The sequence below is a fragment of the Poecile atricapillus genome, chromosome 2 (genome assembly GCF_030490865.1).
Source record: "Poecile atricapillus isolate bPoeAtr1 chromosome 2, bPoeAtr1.hap1, whole genome shotgun sequence".
In the NCBI taxonomy this organism is placed as follows: Eukaryota; Metazoa; Chordata; class Aves; order Passeriformes; family Paridae; genus Poecile; species Poecile atricapillus.
Window position 1 is genome coordinate 110,504,238 of NC_081250.1, and position 26,235 is coordinate 110,530,472.

Genomic DNA, 26,235 nt, shown 5'->3' on the forward strand with positions numbered 1-26,235 from the left:
ATGATATTTGCTTGTTTAAAACAGAGCATTATAAATTACATAAAAGTATCATTGCAACTCCAGTTTCTCTTGTTAATAAAGCTATTAGTTTATTGAATTTGGTAGTTATTAAGTTGTCGAATAAAATTTGTTTATTAACTGTGGAAGAAGTCTCTGTTGCTCCTTAGAAGAGGCAGGTTTCATTCTGGCAGCTACTGTCATGCTTTCATCACTAGAAAAGACTTGTCAGTGTAAGCTGGAGGTAAGAAGAGAAGAAGCAAATTAAAAGGTTGCCTTGACCAGTAGAAAAATGATCATGCTTAAGCCTTCACAGGTGCAGCTGGGACAAATGGGGAAAAAAAAAAGCTGCTGGGATAACATAGTATGAATTTTCTTAAGGGAAAAAAAAGCCCTAAGGAAAAGAAATAAACTTAAAACTGAGACAGTGAATACCTACTGTGGGCCACTGCATGATAATCTGTCTACAGGCCATGTCTTCCAAGCAGATTCCTCCTACTCAGCAGCCCACCCATTTGCTCTGCTTTTCACAGGTTGCCAGCTCACAGCAAGATCAATTGCCACTACATGTGTCCTTGTTGAATTATTTCCATCAGCTTACAGCAATGCCCACATCTCTCAGAAGCAAGGCCTCCAGCCACCAAAATCCCAGGGCTGCAAAGCCTCTTCAGGCAGCTCTCTCCCTTGGGAAGGTCTGAGAAGCTGACAGCCAGGAAGATGCAGAGCTGGCATAAGCATCAGACAAAACAGACTTGGGAGCTGGAAGACTGAGGAAAATCCTGGAAATGTAACCCTTTCCATGGACAAAGCCAGTGGTAGTAGCTTGTTGGGCCAGCTCTGCTGTGTCTGTGTGGAGGGCTCATCCTTGCATAAGCTGCAGCTGGGACCAATAAATAAAAGTGGTTCTTGCCTTGCAGGATTTGCTGGAGGAACCGGTGGAAACCAAAGCTCAGTTTCACACAGACACTGAAGACTGGATTTTGTCCTGCTCCCTTGGGGGGGGGAAGTCACCATCCCACATCCAGTGCCCCTTGCCAGGAAGCCAGGCTGGCCCTTCCCAGCACTCTGCCCCACACTGGCTTCCCTGGCCAGGTCCCCACAAGGTCACACAGTGGGGGCAACAGCAAATCAATTTGATTAACATCACACCTTCCCCACTGGCAACAGCCTGTCCATGGAAGATCTGTAGAGCTTTGTCTGGCAACAGCCTTCTCCCAGGAGTGTATCTTGAGCTTTGGAAGAAATTTGAGTTTCTGAGAAATACACATAGCCACAGATGCATCCATTTTGAGTGCAATCCTAGCAGTCTATAAGACATTTTTCAAGTGAAATGTGGGGAAAGGAGAAATAGAGGTTTATTTACTTTTTTTCCCCCCTGGGGGTTCAAATGAGCAAGCCACTCCACCCTTTGTGCTAAGAAAGTAATAAAAATGCTTTTCTTTATTCCATAATAATACCTGGGTGCCTAGATCCGGTTGTGCTACTTGTTTTCATAAAAGCAAGTCATCATGGCTTCCACTTGCCTTGATTTATACCCATACTGCACAAACCACTTTGCAGGTGTGTCAGATTGTGTATTCGCTTTCTCACTTATTTCCCACAGCACCTCAATGACCTGGAGGACTAGGACAGGCTGGGTTAAAATTACTTTTTTTCTTTTCCATTCCAGAAATATTCTTCAACTATAAAACACTTTCCTACTTCTTATTAGGTGTCATCAAAACCATTTTGAGGCTTTGTTACCCAAGCCCTCATGGGCTGGGGTGCAGGAGCTCAGGTACAGTGGGTGCTGGCTGATGCAAACATGGGTGCACAATGTACAACCCCTTGCACCACAGGAGGGTTTTAAAGCTCAGAAGATGGAAAGTTTGATATCTTTGGAATGCAAGGCTGAGCATCAGTTTTTTAATCAGCAGTTACAGCTGCTGTCAACTGCCTTCCTGGCAACCCCCTGCTGGTGGTGGAAGTGGTTTTGGGAATGTTTTGCAATACAAAGATCACCTCTTAAAGGGGAAAGCAGAGCACTTTGCCATCTTCTAGCTTTTTGCACACAGATTTTAGAACAATGGAAAAAAACTAAACAGCCAAATAAGCATTAGAGAAATCCTGACCTTTCTTTGCTACCATTTAATTCAGCATACACATGAATAATTAAATTGTACTGAATAACTGGTGCAGTATCTGTGAGTGCCCGCTTTCCCTTAGTTTATTAAACAGGTGTGCAGGAAGCTTTCCTTCCCTACCACGTTGTCTTTTGTCACAAGAGGTGCTGAAAGCATTTGAAATTTCTGTAGCTACTGGTGAAGTAAAATTATATCATTGACAAGACACTCCTTTCCTCTTGGCCCTCAAAGTGCCACAGCTGTTAGCAGACAGGCCTCAGCAGCTGGATAAAGGCAGTGGCACCAGGAGTACCAGGAGTCCCTGATGATGTGTCAGGGGATGCTAACCCCGATCTTGATAAATCCAAGGAAGTGTGGGGATGTTGGTGTCAAAAAAATGCAGCTTTCCAGTCAGCTGAATGACATTTACAGCCATCTTTTATGTACTACCACTTGATCTTCATAGTCATTACTTTTTATTCAGTGTTTTCTGAGCTCCTTCACTGTGAAAAGATGAAGATGCCTTTGACAGTGTTCCAGGTATGCTGAAAAGTGTCAAAGCTTTTCCTGCTTTCAAGTAATGAAGATCAAAACTTAAAAAGTTTAAAACATTCACTTAAACCTTGTAAATGCCTTGAAACATCTTTACTACATGTTTATTCCTCCTTTTATTTCATTCGTTATTCAAAAACACAGCTTCCATACAAATGTCATAAATGTCCCATCTGCTTCAGCTTAATGGAAGAAAATTGTGAGCAAATCAAATCAACATTTTTCGTTATTCCACATACAGGAGCCTGCCACGCTTCACCAGGATCTCCAAAAGCACAGGTCCAGGCAATGGGAAGAAGACAAAGCATTAGAGAAACATGTGCTCAAGCCTTAAAGTTCCCAAAGTTGAAAAAATCTGGTTAAAGAATTTCAATTTGAATTTTATTTTATTATTTTTTCAGCATTTCTTCTGTAGAATGCTACTGACTCTACGCAAACTTGGAAACCATGCAACACTAATTAGCTTCTAAACTGCTTAATAATTTGTAAGGTTATACCAACAGTATTGGCGTGTATTGTAATTGCAATTTTCATTTCAGTCTCAAACTGGAAGGAATAAAACCAGAAGCTGGATTTTCTACAGTCAAGACTGTTAAAAAATATACAAAAGAAATGAATCTGTTTTCTTAAGGAAAAGTTTATATTACTACAGTGTTATTGCATACCTAACACTCCTCTAGACAATACTGCAACACAGGTGGGTAATGAAAACATCCTCAGAAATTCTACTCTTTCAATAAATGAGATAAAAATGCTCAAAATGTACTTTCCTTTAATTAGAGTTCTTTCTTCAGAATCCTCCCAGAATAAATATTTAAAAAAAAAAATTAACTTAAAATCTCACTCCATATTTCAAAGAAGCTTGCCTGTGTCCCACCTAGCTTTGCATTTCATTAAGGGACCAATTTCTGGCTTTATTAAAGCTTTAATAGACAGTCCTCTGGATTGCAAAGTGCAGCAGATCCATTAGCATGTCATTGAGTGCCATTAGACAACTGCTTTGAACTTTTGTGGCTCCACATTTGGGTACCCAGCAAGGCAATGCAGGTGGTGAGCAAGTGCTTTGGACAAGGGGTTATTGGGCAACAGATCCCATCTGTTCTGACATGGTTAAAATGCCACAGCAGGGCCCTGGCATTTCAAGTTGCCCTCTTGAGGAGAGAAATGACATACTGGAAAGATTTGACAAGGATCATTCTTTTAGTCTAATCTATTTTTTAAAGCAAGTTATCAAATATTTGATTGAAACTCTGCAGAGAAACAAAGAGCTTGATTTATGTAAGGAAGATGACATCTCTCTCTGCCAGGAGCTGCTCTGGAGCAGGTTAGAGTTTGCAGCTAATGTAACTTAATTATGGGTACTGAAAACCAAGCATTTAAGAATGAAGTCACAACTGAACAGCTACCATCACTAAACTGACAGAAGTAGAATAGTTCCATCAACTTGAGCGATAAAGAGAAGCCCATTCGTGAAATCAGTGGGTGTCTCGCCCGAATGAGCAGCGCAGGATTAGACTCGATTGCACATCATGCCAGCACTAGTTAGAGACATAGAACAGATGTCAAGTAAATAGGGATGTGTGGGACAAAACAGAAATAATTGTAAAAATGTGCCCAAGGATAAAATAAATTGATCCTAAGACACTAACAAACACTCTTGTATAAGGCAAAATGAGTCTTTGTACTGGGTTGGCTTTTATTTTCTTGCTAATATTGCATAACAGAACTACGCTGGCATGATGAGGAGGGGGGATAATAAAATAACTTATCAATGCACTATTAACTCTACACGCTCTTACCTAATAATAAGATATTGATGTCTCCTTTAATGCACGCCCTATTGTTGAGAACTTTCTCATTACCCTGCAGCAGCATACACAAAATGGCTTTTTTAATATACTCATGGCCATGAACGTTTGGTGCTAAAGGCTTGCTTAAATGGTCAAAGATACCCTATTTAAGAAACAGCAAACACTTACATTGCACATTACCAACATTAAATGCAATCTCATTATCTATTAGCCAGTATTAGTGCAATTTATATCTTACTTTGGTTTGAGTTTTGCAGAATTTCTTGATCTTTGCCACATCATCAGTTGAGAATGTGGATGCTATTTCTTTGCTCATCAGTTTGATATTATTAGGAAGCATTATTGTCCTGGGTATTTTCCTGCAGATGCAGAGAAATGTCATGAGATTAACTATTAAATAAATACTGGACCATTGTTTACACAATACAAAAAAAAAAAAAAAAGAAATCATTGGATTTATTCACTTTATTATGGCTTGGCAAGTGAAATCTACACTGCAAGAGGATTCAATGAAGCTCCAACATCAGCCCCCGCAAAGAGGGCTCATGGAAGAGCACGGACACAACTCAGGGGACATTGAGTTGTTACTGGGGAGGGCCCAGGGCCAGGTAAAGGGAGGAAATTTGTCAAAGAGGAGATTGCATTAGGTGGAAAGGGTTGCTGTCCGCTCCAGTGGTGGTGTGGCAGTGATCCCCAGCAGGGAGCGACTGGCAGCAGCTGGCACAGGCCAGGCCAGCTCCTGGCTCTGAAACAGTGGGATCCTTCTCAGTACTGGAAGCATGCTGAGAAGAAATTTTTAAGTGTTTGGTAAATGCCAGTCCCTGCCATGGGACACCAAGTTCCTATCAAGCCAGTGCTGTTGGCAGCCTCTCCTGCTGCCATGCAGAGTTTTATGACTGCCTTACTCCACCTGTGCTCTGGCCAAAAGAAATTGATTTTTCTGTGAAAACCTTCCACATGATATCTGTAATATGGGAAGCAGACCATTTGCTCTTGAGACATAGGGTATTTGGATATTTCCCCACGGAGGAGGAGGAGGATGGATGGCAACTCTGGCAGCTACACAATGGTATGTTGAGGAAAGGAGGATGTAATAGCTCACAAGTTACCCATATTTTTGTTCCAGTGCCTGCCTCAACCTGAGCTGCAGCCAACACCTTAAAGATAGGTAAGGACACCAGGATTTGAAGAGACATCTGCCTGGGGATGCCTGCTGTCCACTGAGGGACAACAGCTCCCCACCGCAGCCACAAGACCAGACAGTGGGCACCCAGTGAGACCAGTGCTACCAGCAGAGCAGGGGGAAATGCTGTATTAATTCTTGCCATTAATACTTTCTGGGTAAGGAAACCCAACAACCAGTGCATATTGCCTTTTATACAGTTGAGAGACGAAACACAGACCAAGTTACAACAAAGCTTAAATCCAAAATAATTACATTTTGTCACAATTCCTTCCACACAGTCCAAGCTACCAAGGAAGCCAGCTGCCAGCACCCAAGGAGAGACATGATTTGCTCCACAGTTCCCTTCAATCCCACTGCAAAAACTTCCAAATGTTTGAAACGGGGAGCAAGTAAATCTTTTAATGCTCTCTGAAAAGCAATCAGCTCACCGAACGCATCATTCAGCAGCCTCTAATATAAAGTAATTAAACCATGAAAAGCTGCTGCAGTAATCTTACTTGAAAATCCTAAATTCCTTTACATTTTGAGGATCTGATGGCACTGACTCCCAGTCAGACACATACAGGCAGGGCAGAGACCGCGAGAGCTTCTCAGAGCCTGAACAACCCCTTCCACTCCTTGAGCAGAGACAGCTTAACTTTATGAAGATTTGTTGTTGCAGCACAACTATCCAAGAGATACAGCTAAATCCAAATTCATTTCATTTCCAGCCAAATTATATTTTGATGCAGGTCACTAGAAGCTAATCTTTCATCTCTGGTTTTCATACATGAAAACGAAAATAATTTCAGATTAAGCAGCATTTATCATACTAAATAGAATTAAATCAAATGGAAAATTGCATAAAGAAACTCAGTTAAAACAATTAAATTAAAAAGCCCTTTACCTGTTTGAATGTAATCTTTGATTTTCTCAGAAGAGAAGAGAACCTTATTATTAAGCAAACTTAAAAGGGATCCTGGATTACCCTTTCCCCACTTCCCTGCTCTTGAACTGTCAGTCTGTCTTCATGAGCAGACTTTGTTTCCTATCTGTCAGGCAAGTTCACTTGCTTGTTCTCACATGCCAGAAAAACTCGAGTTTTCAGTATTGCAGGAGCACTTAAGCTGTATAGTAAGCAGCAGATGAGTCTTTTACTAGTGAATTTTTTATTATTTACATGCATATATAGACAGACACACAGGTGCATATCTGCACTCAGTAGTATATAACACAGCTTCAGCAGAAACCTGAGCTCACTGCAAGCTAGCCTGCATTTAATAACCTTTTATTGATGCTCTGACAGCTCCCATCTGAAATAGCTTGTGGTAAGTACTAAAAATGAAGAAATAGAAAAGCTTTCTAGAAGACACCTATTTAAAATGATCTCACAAGTATTTCAGCTTAACTGAAGAAATTATAATTCTTCTTTTTTCCCTCCAAAATTTGCAAGACTTACATTACATCAATTAAAAATACATTTATGATCTTGGCTTATGGCAAAAGGGAGAGCAATAAGCAGTTGCTGTTTTGGAGAATAGCTCTCTGGGAAGAATTTTTCTGATATATAACAGAGGCCTAAGAGGCTCAATAATGCCTTGGGTCAAATTTTTGCTGATGAACATTACCTTAGTTTCTTGGCTGGAGTCCCCTCTGGCTTCTAAAAATCCAATTTCATTTCAAGGCAAGTTTTGTCTTAGAAATAAATGCAGAAAACCATGTAATAAGGTTGGTTTCATACAGAACTTGAGAAATGCTGAGATTTGGAGTGCCAGGCACCATTTTCTTCTACGGTATGTGGCACTTTTCCTTTAGAACCCCATGAATGAGTTGGTGCAAACTGCATCCCTTGTCAGCTGGGAGGGTGTTCTTAACCAGTCAGATACAAGCATCCCCTAATTCCAAGTGCTCCACACGTTATTGCATGAATGTCAAGCTCTGTGAGTACTGACAGAAAGTTGTAACATCTTAGAAAAACATCCAATGACAAAAATACCAGAGGCAGAGTCACATACTGTTTACAAAGCACTGGGGTCTTTGAATGCATCTGTTCCTATAACCTAGATTTTTGCTTGGTGCTTCAGAACAAAATCCAATATTAGCCACAGGTAAAAATTTGCATTTTAGCATGAGACTTCAAAACTCATTAGCGAAGACAGTGACTTTTAAACACCACTACTGTCTCTGAAAGCCCCTGAGATGTAAATCATTAGAGGTGGGGAAAGCAGTCACAAAAAACATTCTGGTGTTTCCTGCTCCCATTCCTTTGCCATGCCCTTTGCTTGGGGCTGCTGCAAGGGAGGTGATGCCAGGCTGCAACCTCTGGCTGAGGTGCTGTGGCTCAGCTTACATTTGCTTTTTTTCTGTGTGTTGGTCCTTCACGTTTGGAGATGAAAGGTGCAGTGCGACAAAGAGGCCTCTCCTGTCTCCTTTAGAAGCTGCCTCCTTGTCTCTGGTTTTGCACATTTCAAACGCAAGACTTTGAAAAAGATTTCAAAGCTGCATCTTGTATATGGAAATTCATGGCTTTGGGCAGGTTCATGATCAGACCTAAAATTTCAAGCTTAAGAACCTGCTGCCTAAATGAAATTAATTTTACTTGTGCTTTGCCTTTCTCTGATTGTTAAACAAGAGTGGGGTGTTTTATAAGCATTACTTACCTGCTTTTATATGTGGGTATCACTGTACTTGATTCCTTCAGGATTTGCAGGCATGGTGGAAGCCAAGCTCATTGCAGTGGGTGCTCAGAGGTTAAAGATCTCAGAGGAGGAGGAGGAGGGGTGCAGACAGCAGGAGCAGGTCAGGAAGAGGATGAGGTTTGCCTGGACATGGCAGTAGGAGTCCATGTGGGACCAGATTTGGGCAGCCACCCACCCCTGCAACCACACCATAACCCGTGGCAAGAGGCACCTAGTCAGGCTCTGAAGACCAAAAGGTAGCAAAGGAGGGTGACAAAATGAAAGGGGTTGGGGCTGTAGGTGAAGTTGGGAAACCTGGATTTGCACTATTTATTGCTTTTTCAATTTGTATGCTTTTTATCCCTGACCTGCCACATTCCTTCTGGAGCCTCAGTTTCCAAGTCCTAGTTTTTAGCATTGTACAAGGAGCTCAGATTGAAAAAGATTGAATTGTATAGAATAAAATAATTGTATAAAATAAAATAAAAATTAACATTGTGGGATCTGTGAAATGACACTTCATTTTTCAGTAAACCAACTGTAGCGGAGAAGAATCAGAAGAAGAAACAATATGTACCCTTAGAATTTTTTTTTTTTTAATCAGGAAGAAAAGGTTATTGGAAGCCTTACTCAACAGGTAAGATAAAATTTTAAACATCATTGCCTTTTATTAAAGGAATCAGAAGAGAAAAATGTTTCAGTAATCAAGAGTAAGGCAAGAGTAACTGCAGACCTACAAAGATGCAGAGAGCACTATGCCCATCTCTATTGCAGTTTCACTGACTTGTTATGAAAGGAGAAATTTCAGAGCCATGGAAATCAAAGACGTCTCCTATTAAGACTGAGAGTTGTGGTTTCTTAGCCTGGAGAAGGCTCCAGGGTGACCTTAGTGCTGCCTTTTAACATATAAATGTGGCTCACAGGAAAGATGGAGAGAGGGTTTTTATCAGGGTCTGTAGCAAGAGAACAAAAGGCAATGGTTTTAAACTGAAAGAGGGTGGATTAAGTTTGGACATAAGGAAGAAATTTCTTATGATGGGACACTGGAACAAGTTGCCCAGAGAAGTTGTGGACCCCTTTAAGTGCGCAAGGCCAGGTTGGATGGGGCTTGGAGCTACTTCATCTAGTGGGAAGCAGGGAGTTGGATGAGATGATCTTTAAAGGTCCCTTCCAACCCAAATGATTCTATCATTCAAGGAAATCCAGTGCAATTTTTCAGTCTTTTTTTGTGGGATAAAAACACCCATGTTTTTCAGGAGGAAACTGGAGGGCCAGTTACCAGGATGGCCAAGGCTCCATTCACCAGGAGCAGAGGCTACTATCCAGGACTAGCACTTAGGATAGCTTCTAGCTGTCGTATCTTTCTCCCACTTGCAGAGCTGCAGTTAAATAAATAAGATTAGCCAAGATATATGCAGCTCTTCAGGGGTCTGCCAGACATTCTGGCATATTTCACACTGCTGACTTACTAGAGTTTCCTCCTGCTTTCTGTTTGCACTAATCTACTGAAAACCCAGCTCTAGAGACCCGCCTTGCTGACCCCCATTTTCATTAATAATGATTGTTGATGATGTACAATGGAACAGCACCAGCAGAATTAAAACAGCTCCTTCTCATGACAGAGCTTTTGTGGCGCTGGCAGAGTCCTAATGAGGTCCCTGAACCCATCCATCACCCACTTTAGCCCCTCCAGCAGGTTCTGTCCTCCGGGGCTGTGTGCCTGTCTGACACTGTGTGGCACGTACAAGTACTACAGCAGCTGCTGCCACACACAGCCAGGGGACACGTCCCTCTGCTTCACTGCCAGCTCCCTAGGCTTGGCACCTTAGAAATGTTTTCTCCTTCATCCCTATTTTTTTTTTCCCCTTTTATTCTTTTTCCTCCTACCCCAGACTCCCTGCGAGGAGTGGTTTTCATTTATTCCAAGTGTGTTTGGCAAGAGATTTCTTTTGTCCTGCCCAGGAGTCAAGGGCATTTTGAGGTCTCATTGAGCAATAAATAAACATTTGAGTCGTATTTCTGTTGTCCCATTGTGGTGGCCTGGTTAACCACCTTGAGCTTTCCACCTCTGGAATCTGATGGAGAGAATGGTGACAAGACACCTACTTCTCAAAGCCACTCCTCATATCAGCTCTCCATTATGTCAAGTAAGAATGCACATAAAATGATTTATCCTGGGGGGAAAAGAGAAATGCCAGGTCCAGGCAAGTGAATAAAAATATAAATACTGCCAGCTTTCAACAAAAATTGATCTTCATTGAGTGTGACAATCACAGGCAAGAGAAAAGGATTCTATATACAGAATACAATTAATAGTGAGTTTTTGTGGAGCTACCAGAGCTGCCAACAGTTGCCCACACAGGCAGAGGTAGTGGCCAGCAAGGGGTGCCAAGGAAAATCTAAAAATAATGCTGTCATGGAAGTGAGGCTGCTAGGGAAATGGTCCAGCAGCACTGAGGGCCTAAGCAAAATCACCAAGGGCAACTGCCCAAGCAGGACTGATTTTATGTTCATTCTGCAATGGCAAATCCCATGAGGCATCAAATGAGCTCACAGCACAGAAAAAGGGGAGAACATGGGAGCTTCACCCAGGTTTGCAGCTTTGAGTCACTCAGTGCACAGGAGAAAGTGGTTACATGTGACGTGTGCATCTGGTGACATAAAATGTGTTTATACCTGGGCAGCAGAGCATGGTGTAGAGTGCCCCAAGCTAGCAGCGACCTGAGCTAGCGCAGTCCTCTGCACCCAAGGACTTGAGGGATTGATCAGCGGTGACACGAGACAGCACGTCAGGCTCTGTCAGCACCCCGGGTCCCTACAGCAGCTCAAGGCCAGGAGCCCCAGCGAGAGTGAGGACAGGGGCTGTACATACCTAACAGACCCAGGAGAGCTCTAGTTGATTGTATCACACCAAGAGGAGGAGCATGTCCAAGAGCATTAAGTTTGTACTTTCCAAAGAGGAGAGAGCTGTGTTTTCAAGTCCCAGCCCTGCCTCTATTCTTTATTCATGTTTATACATAGCCATAGTGACTAATCAGGAGATTTATGTCAGGCTTGGTGACTACTACAATATATATATTATAAATAATATACCTGCCTGGTTTAGAACAGCACTTTCCTGAGCAGGAGATGGACATGTTTTGCTTTGGGCTACAGCCCTTCACTTCCCTTGCATGCAGTGAATGCTGTCCTGTAGATCCTTTTGCTCAGGCTGGAGCCAATTAACTGGAGCATTCAAACAATTAGATTTTTTATTAATAAAATTATTTTTCTTCCCCTTCTTAGGAGAGGGGAGCAGAGATGTGTCCTAGACAGACCTGCTCATGGTGAATCTTTCTTGTGAAAGTAACTCTGCTTTTCTCTGTCCCTCCCCTCACCCCCCTGTGATGCACATCCTGCCTCCAGACACACTACTTTCCTCTCCCAGATGTGAGGGTTGGAGGCAAGTAAAGCACATCTGTCTCAGATTCAACAGCAACTACTGTGTCAGATTCTGCCCTGCTTCATGTCTCATAAACATATATTAATGATTCCTTCCATGAAACCCTTCCACAACTACTGTTGTGCTGTAGTAAACTTTCTCTTGGCCTGGTATCAGCGAATGAAGCTTCAGCCCAAAGGAATCTGGCACAGTAGCAACTTGTCTGCATAAGATGTTGATGGCTGTAGAGTTGACATTTCCCTCCATTGCCAGTATCGAAGGAAGTGAGAACAGGCAACCTGCAACCTACAGCACAACATTATTTTGTCTCTGATTTCCTCCCCATCCAATAAATGCCTCTGAAACTTTCTGCAAAGCAGGAATGTTTGCACATGGTCTTGCACTTAAAAGCATATCCAAATTATGAAAACTGAATGCTTTCCTCCAAAAACAAAGATAATGGGGCTTGGGACAATAGTGTTTTAGGTGAACGTCTGCTAGAGACAGGCAAGCTGCCTGGCAACAAATTCTTTGGGGAAACACAGCTCGATACTCTTGCTGAAGGGGAAGAAGTGAAATTAGAAGACAGGGAAAAGTAACATGTCTTAAGAGGTTAAATGCAAAAGCCTGATTACTTCTCCCAATCTTACTTTGCAAAATTCACTATCTGAGAAGTGCTTATTTCCAAAGTATACTGAGATGAGCAAGAGGGTAAGTCAGTGAAATTACCAAATGAAAACCAAGCCTTTTATATGATACACGCAACCCGACCAATTTAGTACAACAAATTCTGTACACATTTGAAGTATCATGAAAATAGTGTCTTTAATATACAGTTTATATACTTACAATACGTGGTTTAAATTTGTTCATATACATTACAGGGATATTTATTTGCACCTGGTTTAAATAACAATCTGCCTTCAGCCTTTTACATAAAAGCCCAAAACAGCACAGAATTCCACAAAACCCATGCTTCGTTTTATAACGGAAATGTACTAAGCCAAAGTTTTGGGTCTTTTTCTTTTTTTTCCCCTAAGTGTTACTTTTTTGACATACCCAAAGTGAATCTAAAGAGCTAAGAACAAACATATTTCTAATACAATTCAGAAGATTGTCCAAGTCAAGAGAATCACTCTGCAGATTTTCACACTGAAAATTTGGTTATTACACACAAAAATTGTGAAGTCTGAACAACTCCTGGACTACTAGGAGTTTAAGACATAACAAAATGAAGAGTCATTTATTGCTAGGTCTCAGCAAGGGGCCTGCATTTCCCCACTGCCCTGCCATTCCTGTAAGTAAAAAGGATGATCCCTCTTGCTTATTAGGATTTCATCTGTACCTTCTGGCTTGCATACAGGAATGCTGCAATTTCAGAGCATCAGAAAGAGGAGCCAGGAGAGCTGGGCTAAGCCGTAGTCCTCTCACAGGGCTGATGTTTGGCTGTTAAGTACCACGGTGTAAACCCCTGCCTGGCCTGCAGGCAGGACTTGGCTGGCCTGTGTTACAGGCAGGCAACCCACTGGGAAGCACACAAGAAGCTGGTTCAAGCACAATTTGTTCTGTGGGGGGGACAACCAAGAAGTTGACTCAGGATGAAAACATAAGAGAAAACAATTATTTATAGACAGGTTTGAAACACGGTGCGTTTTCAGGTAGCTTCGCTGTTTACGCTGTTTTCCTTGAAGCTGTTGTTGTGGAACAAAGTTCTTTTAAGTGGCAAGTAAACCTGTTCTATTAAAAAATACACAGTAAATTCTAACCCTTGCTTCTAGCTGAAAAAAACACTTCAAAATGTATTTCCCCTGTAATTTTGCATGGACCAAATGTTTTCCATCCAAGTTTCTAGCCGTAGGCAATTTTTACAATATGGCAAGAATGAGAATGCAAATATGCAGTTTGAGTTGCTGTCAACACAGCTTTGGTTAGCCAGGCAGGCAGCAAGACAGAGAATCTTAATCCTAGGCACAATGAGCATTTGAAAGAAACTAGCATTTCCCCACAAGTTTCCTCTCCATCCCTCCCCTGCCCAATTCGGTGTCCATCTCCAGAACAGCCTCCATGCCAGAACCCAGCTTTCACTGCTGAAGGCAGCATCAGTCCTTGTGCCAACACGTGACAGTTGCATAGAAAGGATGTGTTTCCTGCTGCAGGACAGAGAGTCAGCTCCATATACAATTACATGATGTGTGTTTTGCTACCAAAACCCTCAGACAAACAAAAACCCCAAGGATAACACACAGGTCAGACACCAATAATCAAGAAAGCACCAGAGGCCTTACATTTATTTAAGCTGAGGAAAAAAATCCAAGGTTAGGATGGGCTATTTTAGTGGACTGCCTTGAAAACATAAGTGATTTTAGGCCCACTCTGGCACAATGTTCAATGGTTACAGCTCTCAGCCCCCAAAGACAACCAACACAACTCCCATCAGCATGGCTGAACTCCACTACTGTCCAAAACCAGATTGCTTTTCCCCAGTGCTGACCTCCATGCTGTGCTTGGGAGTTGCCATAGCCTGGCTACCTATGGAAAGGTACCCCTTTCCATAACCTAGGATCCAAAGGCTGTGCCACACATTCCACATGCCCAGTCTGCTCATCACTCTACTGATTTCACCAGAGCAGATACTTCAGTCCAGCTTGTGTACCACAAGCTGTACACAAATGTTAGGAACACCTAAATCCCCCTAAATCTTTGTCTTTTTACAGGACATTAAAAATGGCTTGGAAAGTGAAGGTGATGAATGGCTAAGGGCAAAGGAAAAAGCTAAATGCTAATACATTATGCATAAAAGTAAGTAAGCAGTGCCAAGCCAGAACGACACAACTGGAAGGTCATCAGAAGCAAGTTAGCAGTAAGAGGTTTTAGCTGTACTTTGGTGCACAGGCTCAGCTCCTGCAATCAATGCACATTTCTAGGCCTTTCTGTGGGCCAGTTCTATCTTGGTTTATGCACATGGGATGTTAACGCAGCACGGTCATGAATGCAAATTCCACCAGTCTCTTTGCAAGAATAACCACTTCAAACAGGTAAGCAGAGATAAGAGAAAAGGTATGAATCCACAGTCAAAGAAAACTCAGGGATGTTAATATTCTGGGGAGTGTTAGTAATATTTAATGCTAATATTACCAAGACTGCAGTATTTTCTTTTTCCCTTTTTTGGGGGATATTTTAGGGTTTTTTTTTACCTAGAATGAACAAGCTGAGTGAAACAAAGGCAAGTACCTGACATAAAAAATTTGGCCCTTTCATATTTGAAGACTCATTTGACACACTGAGGTTTAGAAGGCAGTTGGTTTCAACCTGGATGAGGTCTACCAACAAGGATACACATCTGAACAGTATCTGAATTTTATCTACTCTTATTTGAAGCTAAAATATTTTAGAATGCTAATTAAAAAGCATCTGGAGAAAGCTATTGATCTGTTGCTTGAAGTCAATACATTACATAAAACAGGATTATGAACTCTTGGGGGTTTTTCTATTGGGATATTTGTTGGCTCTATAGTACCCACAACAAGTGGGCTTTGCTTTCTGGTTGGCAACTGGTGGTTTGCATTACTGGAAGACAAATAATGCCTCTTGGCTTCAGCGTGGTGACATGACATGAAATGTGTCTCAACAACAGAAAGCTCTATTTGCTAATAAACTCTTTTTAATGAGTCAATGTGGTTGAAAAAACAGGCAAATCTAGCATTTTTGTCTCTGCTCTGTACTTTCTCTTGATGCTCACACCATTGTGCCCTACAATGGAGATATTTTTTAATACATCAAAAAGGTAAGCAAGGCAGGTGATGGTGTTCTCCTGGCCAGGGCTCTTCTCAGCAGTAAGTGAAGGTGAAGTTGCATTCCTAGCTTTGATCACCTGAGGATCCTGGGCATGCACACTTGCTGACAAGGAAGGGATAACAGAGACTGTTTCCTGACGATCTCCACAAATCCTCAAATCCAGTATATAAAGGCAGGGGGATCCTGGGGTCATTTAGACACATTTCAGAAAGCTCTGTCAACTACAAGAAATCCACAAAGGACTATCAAAAGTTAATCCCATTCCTAGCCTTTTGAGCAGTTAAATTTGAGTGGTCTCCAGGGGCAGACTAATGCCCACTCACCATCTCTGTGCTCCCTTTCAACTGCTACTTCTGTGTGACATCTACTGCAGTGAGTTTTTGCAGCTGGGCAATTAGCACATCCTTTGATGCTACAGCTCCTCCCACTTTGACACCCACATCCTCCTAGCCCACCACAAAGGAGACAGGTGAAGTGAAAAGATCACAAGCATTTCCTGTGGCATGGCCCAAAACCTCCCTCAGCCCATTCTCAGCAGCATGCCATGCTCTGTTTCCGATCCCTCCCACCCTGCCAGCACTTTATTTCAAAGGCATGGCACGGGAGCACTATCACCTTCCCACACAGGTCCGACCACAGGAATAGGAGAGCAGACCAAGTGCATTTTCAGACAATCAGAACAGCAGCAGAAGAAACACAAGGAGTTGTTACCTTCCACCACAGCATGGCTCCTGCAAGGGCTGTGCTAGCAGGCTGCTGCAGCAGGGAGGATCTGCTGAGAAAAGAGCCTGTGCACTGAACTGCTTTTCCCATGAGAAAGCAGCACGACCAGAAGTCATGCTATTTACTCCAGTCATCCGACTACAAAAGCAACTTTTGAAATCTACAGGTCATAAACTTTTAATTGGCCAGGGCAGAGTGGCTCAGTAGAAAATCCCCCTTCTCCCTCCCCTCTGGGCAACAAGCTAAGCATGACTCTTGGTTTAAAAACATTTAACTCTTTTTGCTCAAAGTAACATGGAAAATGCATCCATGTTACAGATAATCAGGAAGATACTGTTAATAAAAATAATGCTGCAAGAATAGTGTATTAGTGGCACTTCACAGCAATTCTTAACATTTTCAGATGTAGTGTCAAAACCAATGCTTTTGTATATCTGCAAATCACAGCATGTTACCAAGTATTATGTGAACAGAAATAATCCTGTAAGAAATACCTTTTTTTGCAGTTAACACAAAACTGTAAACTGGATTGGTGTGTGTCTTTCAGCATCAAATTGTTCAGTAATAAATATGACCAAGTCTTAACAGACTATGGAGTCAAAGTTCCCTTAGTGTCCAGTTTTTAGCAGCTGTTGAATGTTCAGGGATGCACAAAGGCACACCTCTGCAGATTCTCTACCTTTATTATTGACATAGAAAAAAAAGTCCATTCACCACTGAAAAATGCTTATCTGCATAGTAAGAATTTTTCTACTACTATTTACAAGAAGGATTTTTAGTGCAAAAAACCAGGAAGTGATGTATTAGCTCAAATGTATCAAGTACAGTTTCACTAAAAACTAGCCAGCATCACATCTTGGGCCGCCAGCCATTAATGAACTGTAATATTTTCTTAACCTGCAATTTGCTTAGCTTGAAGTCTTCTGATAGGATTTCTTCTGTAAGCTGAACCAGTAAATTGCCATCAATCTTCTCTGTGACAAAAAATGATATGACATCTTCTGACAGACCAATAAACCTCAACGATTTAGATACCTCCTCTATGGAGAGTCCAGAAAGGTCTGTGGGTGGCTGCCAGGGAGAGCCATCCCCACAAGACCTCGGTGCTAACTGGAGGTGGAGGGGAGATGAGAAGGGGTAAGACACAGAGAATGTATCCTGCATGCCCTTTTTAGTGAGATACTGATCTTCCAAGACGACTGGAGAGCCAGCTTTTGATTCCTCCTCGGCACCATCTATTTTCAGTGGCAAGGGACACGTGTCTGCAAGTGTCTTATCTTCACTTGGCTTTGGTGCCCGAGGAGGTAAGGCAGGACACGAATGGCTCTGCTTTGTGTTGCTGTCTCCCAGAGTTTTCTCATCAGTGCAGTCTAGAGAGTAACTTGCTGACTTTGGACAGCTGGAGATGGTGTTTGTGAACTCTGCTGGGGTCAGCGGGGAGTACCCTGTTGGGAGTTCACACCCATCAAAGTCAAAAGTCAAAGGTGCTGGACAGTTTCTCTTTGGCGTACCTGGAGTCTTCTGTCTGGGGTAACTGTAGCTCCTGCTTGGATCAAGCAGGAAATCACTCCTATTCAGGCCTTCAGCAGTTCCTGAAAAATGGTTTGGCCAAGATAACCTTGAAGGCAGAGCTTCAGCTGAGGGGCTTCCCAAAGGCATTGTGCTCTCAGGCTCTTTGGATTCAGTTTTCATCATGTTACAGGGGTAGCAGGAAACAGGTGTACTCTCAGTCAGGTTGGTGTTGTCGCTCTCTGAGACGTTACTTAAGGAACAAAGCAGAAAGGATGTTGTTAGTAAGAAAAAAAATTGGCATTTCAATAAACCCATATATCATCTGACAGAGTCAGAGGACGACCATCACAAGGAAAGAATTTTCATTCCTCCAGCAGAACTTTTCACATTTGAATTAACATGTTTGAATTAACGCATTGACAGTTCCTTCACCCCTTCTACAAGCCTGACAAGATGCTGATATACCCAAAAGCCTCATGTCTTGTTTTTTCACGCTCATAAAAAGTAGATGTCTCTATTCAGTTCTGTGTCATCTCACAAATGCTCAGTTTTTCACTGTTGAATTCCTTGGGGATACCACCACAGATAAGAAACAGTCTCGCATAGACTAGAAAGATGTTCTAATCCAGTACTTTTCTATATATAAACCACAGATGTGTCATGGTATGCAAAAGCTCATGAGGGCAGGTCACCACTGCACTAGGCCAGTGCACCAGGGCTGAGTACACAGTATGGAGTTAATGCTCACTGCCAAAGGAAGAGTTTCTGCTGGAAGGGCAAGCAGACCTAGCTGGACATGCTGAAGTATCAGGCTTTAAGCTTACCCAGAGTAACTTGCTGGTGTTTGGATCTCTAAAATGCTTTGATGTTAAACACTTGATTTCAAAGAGTGAAGAAAGTTACCCTGGATTCACTTCCAGGTGGTGAACTAAGCTCAGCCTGTCCAAGGGAACTGATGGTTTACATCCAGAGACAGAGATGACAACAAAAGCATGCAAAGTAAATGTTTGCTGATTTTATGCCATGTTCTAAAAGAAAATCTGAAAGACTGTGCAGATTTTTGGAATTTTGGCCAACTAAACCAGAACACTGGAAAAACAATTAGGAGACTTATAAAATCCTTACTCAACACAACAGCTGGGAAAAAAAAAGGTGTAATTACTCACCTCTCTCTCCTGAAAACTAACTACTCAAGAAAGAAACTCAATAGTCACCCAATGACAGCTCAGAGAAAACTGCTTGAGAATGGAGCAGCTATCAAAAATCCAGCACAGTTTTCAATGGATTGTCACAAAATTACTTCCTTGTGTGCTTACAGTGGATCAGAGAGAAAGCCAATCTGGACTTGCCTAGACCAAATACAAAGTGCAGATGTGTAAAAACAGCCCTAGTCTACATCACTGGAAAATATCTGTTCCAACAGATACAGTTTCTCTTTCTAACCATCTCTCAGTCTCCATTCTGTGCCTTACAAACTTTTCATCTGTTTATGTCACTAATACAAGTCTGACAGGCAAAGCAGCTGGATGTTTACAATAGCAGACATGGGGTTTTTCCCCCTCAACAGGGGTACACCACCAACCAGTCACTTCTGGCTGCTAAAAGGCCAACTGGTGTATTACACACAGCGCAAACCATTTTTCACAAACCAAGCCATCAAGCTGAGAAAACAGTCAGTGAGGTGCTGTAAAAAACCAACCATACAGACCAATTAAATTGATTGTTCCCATTTCTGTTCTCTTATTCCATACTAGAATTGGAAGATGTATTGATTTCAAAGATTAATGGAATTTCTGAAAATTGATAAAGTAACATTTTAACATTTTCTAAGTGCATCCTTATTCGTCCTCCACTGAAGTGCGCTGCCTGGGACAGTATGAAAGGATGCAAGACAAGCCTCAAATACAGCTGAACTCAGGTATCAGGCATTTTTAGAGGCAGATAAGGACAAATCACACTGACTTTTTTTCTGTTTAAAATATTGTCTGCAACCCTTCATGATCCAGAAAACAAGATCATTGATATAAATGGCAAAGGTATCTGGTTACTCCACACAATGGCAATTTTCTAGCAGCTTCCTCTGCAACACCAAGTCAGCTCTACCAAAATGGGACATCTGGTCTGAACCCAGCTGGAGATGAATTTCATACAATTACTGTGAAAGTCAAGGCAAATCATAGAATCACAGAATTGTTTAGGTCGGATGAGATCTCTAATATCATCAATCCAACCACTAATTCAGCACTGCCAAGTCCACACTAAACCTTGTCCCCAAGTGATACTTTTTTTGAACACTTCCAGGCATAATGACTCCAACCATCCCTGAGCAGCCTGTTCTAATGCTTGATAGCCCTTTCCATGAAGAAATTTTTCTAACGTCAAATCTAAACCTCCCCTTGTGCAACTTGGGGCCTTTTCTTCTCATTCTATTGCTTGTTAGTTGGTAGAAAAGACTGACCCCCACCTCACTACAACCTTTTGCATTCCTGAGAAACTCCACTTCTGTTTTCCTAGGTTTATTCCCTAGTTTTTTCAGAAGGCAGATGTATTCTTAGCTACAAAGAGAGAAAGCAGCATTTGGTGGGCCTCTAAAGCTGGGAGGTCTTGTGCTCAGCCTCCTGTGGAGTAGACCTTGACAGAACTACCCAACAGGCTTTCATAAAATAAGCAAGCAGCCTTGATCTAGAGTGATCATTGCCAGATTCACAACACTAAGCTGCAAATGTGCAGTACGACTTAGAAAGGCAATTCCAGCATAAGTTATTATACCAACTGCATCCAGGCTGAAATGAACTCAGTGATGTTTCAGATGAGTTTGTAATATCCACACCGCTAGGTCTGTATCATTGAAGTGGTACCAAAAAAAAAAAATAAAATGGCATGAAGACATCCAAGGCAAAAAGGAGGTAATGCTTCAGAAGGTGCATATACTTTCTGAAGCCAAAGGAAGGACACTGTATCACTAAGAAAAGCTATGCAGCCACATAATTCAGAATTTACTGTCAACTTTCAAATAGCCTGGGTGGATTTTCCAGTTTGTGGGTTGGGTTTGTGCTGAAGTGTGTTTGATGTGGAAGCTGTCTGGCCTCCTTCTGCTATACCTCACTTCGCACTCAGTGGTGTCTGCTGGTCTTTCTTCCCTCCATCACATCTACCCTGTAGGTTCCCATATAGTTAGCACATTTCTGGATTACCATGCTCTTTTTGTGTCCCTGATTATCAGAGCTGGCTGCACGGCATGCAGCACTGAAATCCCACCCAAAAACTAGCTTTGAGGTGGTCTAGTTTGAAGATTCAAGCCTTTCAAGAAACATGATACACGATATTTTAGCTAGACAGCCTGTGTCACCCAAGAATGATATTGCCTCTAGCAGTGCATGCAGGTGTTCAAGATAAACTGCTAAGTCCTATCTAGTAAAACATGGTTTCTGCTGGAGCTTTTCTTCCTTTTGAATCTTTATAAATAACTCGACAGGTTAGCCCATTTTGCTGAAAGTCAGCAAGTCTGACATGGCACCGTGCCTTAGAAACAAGTGCCTTCAGAAAGAACCAAGCTAAATTTTACTATCTCAGAAAGCACTAGCACAGTGCTCCCACAGCTCAAACACATACATGTTGTGCAGTCCTGAAGAATAGTAGGACAGAGTGGGGCTGGGAGAGCGGGTCTGCTGTCGAGCAGGTTTCACTGTGCGAGGAGGGATGGAAGGACTGGTGGAGGACGGCTTTGAACTCCGTGGTGGGACTGGAGGAGCGTTGAGGAGCCTGCATTCCTCTTTTACCTGTACAAAAGAAGAACATGTAAGTGAGCAGCAAGAAAATCTGGGCAACAGCAGCCTCAACCAGAGGAAGCACATCTGGTTCTGCCTTATTCTTTGAAAGGAAATAATTAAAAAGGGAGGAGAAGAGAGAAATGAAAAAAGTATATACATTTGCAACACTACGTAGCTGTCAAAGAAATCCAAAAAGAACGCTTTGCCACTGGTAGAACTACCAGCAATCTTTTCTAGGGCACATTTCAGCAGTTTGATATCCACTCATTTAAAAAGTAGCAGCAATGAAACAATGTGAAAGAACCTTCCAGTAACGCAGCAAATCAGACAGACTGTTCCTGATATTACACATTCTGTAAGGATCAATTCATCACGCCTAAACTTCATTAGTGTTGTCTATTTAGATGTAATAAACCGAGCTTATGTAATGAAAAGATCTCAACACACTTCGATGTTTCCTGACTTCACCAGTGATAGTCAGTCATCCAAGTCTAAGATGATTGCCAGCCTCCCTCCCTCAGGAACAGTACATTTATCTGATCTATACCAGCTTCTGGAGTCAAACCTGGAGCTTCAGTCCTTGTGTAGCTGCCAAAGCAGGGCAGGAAAATGCTGTCCAAAATGTACAAGTGGAAAGGTGTACGGAGCCGACAGGTCTGCTCTGTGCAGCCAGACAACCTCACAGCTTAAAACACACAGCTGTAGCACTGATCACCTGAAATTTAGTGTGGTGTGTCTGTGTAGGAGAAAAATGTCAGGATCCATCCCCGCAGAAAATATGATGGAATTAAGGACTTAATCTCATCAAGACATATTTGGGAGAGCAACTTTATTTAGTAGGGCTAGAGGTGAGAAGGCTGCTGAGAATTTGGCTGCCAGGCAGGATTTTTAACGATCCACCACCTGCCCCTGGGCAGGAGAAGACCTCTATGTTCTCCTCGTCTGAAACAGTCTTAGATGCAGCAGAAAAGGGAAATTATTTTTGTGTTTGAAAGTTGAAGTTTATTTTTGTATTTCACAGCACTGCAGAGCTAAAAGTTATCTTAGCAATCCTGCAACACATAACTAATAATCAAAGTGATTTAATTTATTTAAAACCAAAATAAATATGGAACCTTTTGCAATCCACTTTAGTGCTTTCAAAATGCAACAACATATTTAGTACTTTTGTGAAATGGAAAACTGGGGACTAGGACATTGTAGTACATTTTTTCCCTAATTCAAAACAAGTCAAAATTACAGGAAATGCCCGACAGCATAAAACACTGAAATAAATCTTGTTCTAAGGGTTCTTATTTGCTCTTTCAAGGAAAGGGAAAAAAAAATAATTAATTTTATTCATGTTTGTTACTGAATTCAGGCATAAAACTCTTCAACCATTTTAGTGTTGTGCCCCAAGGATGCCTGAAGACTTTTTTCCCCCCAAGTCAGAAGAGACAAAGTTAATACTGAATGCTACTGAATATATATCCATGGGGTTAGAGAGACCATTCAGGGGAGCTCCTGGAGCACAGCAGATGGTCAAAGGCTTAAAGTGTTTCTTTCCTGGGAAGACTTGGGCATTCAAAGGTGCTGGCATAACAAACTATGCCAAACTCCCTTGCTGACCTAGACTGCAGATCCGAGCGAAGCCACAAATAATACCTGTTTGCACTCCCAATTGGTCCCGGTCACAAAACCACAATCACAGCTGCCACACACAGCCCCCAGGAAACCCAGTAGAGAAATAAAAAGGAGGGATTTTGCAGATTAAACTGACAAGCACAAGGGGAACCTTCAGGAAAGCCATGCTCAGTAGGTCCAAGAGAATGGCAATGAAATAAATGGAGATGAGCGGAACAGCCACCGTGTGACAGGACAATGACCTCACTGGCTGTTGCTCTTAGCTGGAAATACTCTTTGCCCCAGAAGCACTAGGTGTCACATGGCTGTCAGATACAGATAAAACACATTTACACTGCACAACCTGAAACTTCTATTTGACACTGAGCTCTCTCATGCTCCAACCCTCCTTCCTGGAACCTAGGAATGGTGGCCCACTTCCAATGGCATGAGGTGCTATGTTGATTTTCAGACTTCTGTTCCTTTTCCTTGCTGCCATCCCAAGCCCTGCCAGCACCACCTGGGCCCTGGGGTGTCACTGCTGAATCTGGGCATCATTGCAGTGACGAGCTCTGAGGCTACCTGGATAAAACCTGCCCTGTTACCAGCTTGATGGCGAGTGTAACAGAGAGCAGTTCCACACCCCTTGCTCACAAGGAGCCTGAACTTCCAGCACACTCCATTAGGGATGTGCTTTGTATCAATCAGGTAAACAGCCTCTGATTTTATGCAAATTAGCATCTGAGGAATGAAGAAATTACTAATTTACAGGCCTTAATTCAGAGGTTATTCCCTCCTCCTCAGCCTTCACGCTAATTTGATTTTCTGAAAGGTATTTAGAAAATACTGTGTGTTTAGAAATTGCTTCATCCTGCTGGAGAGAAGAAAACCAGAACAGCTTCTGAAATACCCAGATGTCCTTTCCTGTCCTGCAAACAGCTCCTGGACACACATTTTAAATTTAGTGCAAAAATACAATTGCCAGCCAACCTTTACACAGAAATGCTATGGAATATCATTCTAGAGGGAGTGATGACTAAACCGCATGTTCACTGAGCTCCTGAGATCTACTTACTCTATAAATACCTACATGGAAACCATGCAAACATCTCCTCAGCCCCAGCCCACAGATGAATTCTGTAGGTCGCTGATACTCATTCCAAAGCTGTTCCAGTAAGTCATAAAAGCAAGTCTAAATTATTAGAATCCATGGAAATGTAGGTTTTTAGTTTTGTTTTATTTCTAATGCGGCTACACCCCCTGCCCACCTCTAAATCCCAGCTAATATCTTTAGCAGAAGTTATTTCTCCAAAATGGTTAGAAAGCAACAGAAAATTGCTGACAGCACTCACACATTACCTCAGTAATGTAAGACACACATGACAAAATTGCACACTTTCCAAAATAACTCTAAAGGGCAACTTAGACATCTACCCCAAGTGTCACCCTGCCGTCCCCAAAAGGGAGTCATGTGGACTCCCCAGGTATGAGGTCCACACTGATGCTGTGTAGGTGCTCCACAGCTCTCCCAGCCCCCACTGCCCACACCTCAGGGATGCTGTAAGACCCTCATGTCTCAGACATGACCCAGGCACCTGGCACCCCCATGCCACAAGGGCTGCCCTCACCTCGCTGTGGGGCCAGCCTACCTCCCCCACCACTCACTCCCCAACACTCCAGCACTCCTCTGACCCTGTGCAGAAGCAGTTCAGCTCACAGAAATCAGCAGGAAGCTAATAATTTTCCAGATCCAGAGCTGGCTGCCTGCCCAGGCACAGGAGTGCCAGAGCCAGCACAAAAGGGAAGCTAGGACTATGTGTCTGGGAAAGGAGGAGGAGGAGGTGGAGGAGGGTGGGACCAGCCCCACACTGGTTAACGTCAGTGTAGGCTGCCAGGGAGCCTCATCCTGATATGGTGCTGCTGGGCACTTGTCCAAGAGCCTGGACAAAGTGTCAGTGCATACCTGACCTCAGCGGCAAGGAAGTGCTCTTGGGTTCCTGCACTTAGCATTGCACGAAAACACTTTGCTAAGAAGACATAAGGTCTGGCCTTTCCTAGCTGCTTAAACTGCTGCATTTGCTTTTCAGGGAAGTTTTGGTGGCAGAGTCCAAGGGCTGTAGTTGGACATCCCCACAGAAATCCACTGCAGGCTAACCCAGCATGAATGAACACAGCTTTCAACCAGGTTGTGTGACCTGACTCATGAGGGCAAGGCTACAGCCAACACTACTGGACTGTTAGACGGCAATAGGAGAGGTATGGAATCATCATGGTTTGCCGGAGCCTGGTCTCAAATTAGTCTTAATTTACTGTACAGCCATGCTCTTGAAATCACCATAGGGCTTGCAGGCAGAATGGCATTTTTTTAATTCCAGAAAAACAGATTTGATCAAAAATGATATACACCAAGATTCATGCCATGTATGTATCATCAACATTTTGCTAAAGACTTCTAGACACTCTTTCCTGGGGGAACCTTCTTTCTTTCTTTCTTTTCTTTTTTTTTTTTTTTTTTTTTAGATAATGCTTAGGACTATGTCAAGAGACCACATAATGGATGGATTCTCCAGCCAGTCTACATAAGCTTCCCTTGATAAAATTTTTTTGCATTTTTCCCTCCAAGGTCTCCATGACATTTCAGGTTTGGAGAAGTGATTTCTCCCATGAGTTTTCATTAAAATCCTTAGGCCAGGAAACATGCTGTCTTTACAACTGAGTCCTCTAGAAGGCTCATTTATCAATTCTGCAGAGCTCCTATTTATTTTTTTTCAATACAGAGTGATTAGTTCAGGTCTAGTTTGATAAAGTTTCCTTGAGGACAATGACACAATAGTCTTCAAAATCTGCTATAGGCCCGTAATAAAGAAGACAATCTCCTATTAACAAACACTTCAAATCTGTAAAAATTCTAGCTGTTCTCATTATCAGAGCCTGCTAATTGAAGACACACTAAGGCAATCTGAGGCATTTCCAAATGAGGTCATGGCCCATACACTCTGGCCATAGAAAATATGAGAAAAAATGGAGGTCACATGGAGAGATGATGTGGAAAGCAAGAGGATGAAGTGACTCAGCAATTCTTAGACCTTGTTTGCGTGAGCAAGGGA

The 26,235-nt window shown here is 42.4% G+C and overlaps 1 protein-coding gene across 2 annotated transcripts in view; it reads right to left on the bottom strand.

Moving 5' to 3' along the window:
• Positions 1 to 12,530: 12,530 nt before the first annotated feature.
• The window catches only part of GAREM1 (GRB2 associated regulator of MAPK1 subtype 1), a 103,281-nt gene continuing 89,576 nt past the window's right edge, over positions 12,531 to 26,235 (bottom strand). For both annotated transcript variants that reach the window (XM_058831881.1, XM_058831880.1), the window contains exons 5-6: positions 21,369 to 21,535; positions 12,531 to 18,006 (exon numbers count right to left, since the gene is read on the bottom strand). In XM_058831881.1, coding sequence (XP_058687864.1) covers positions 17,094 to 18,006; positions 21,369 to 21,535 — 1,080 coding nt within the window. In that variant the 3' untranslated portion in view covers positions 12,531 to 17,093. The remainder of the gene's footprint in view (positions 18,007 to 21,368; positions 21,536 to 26,235) is intronic.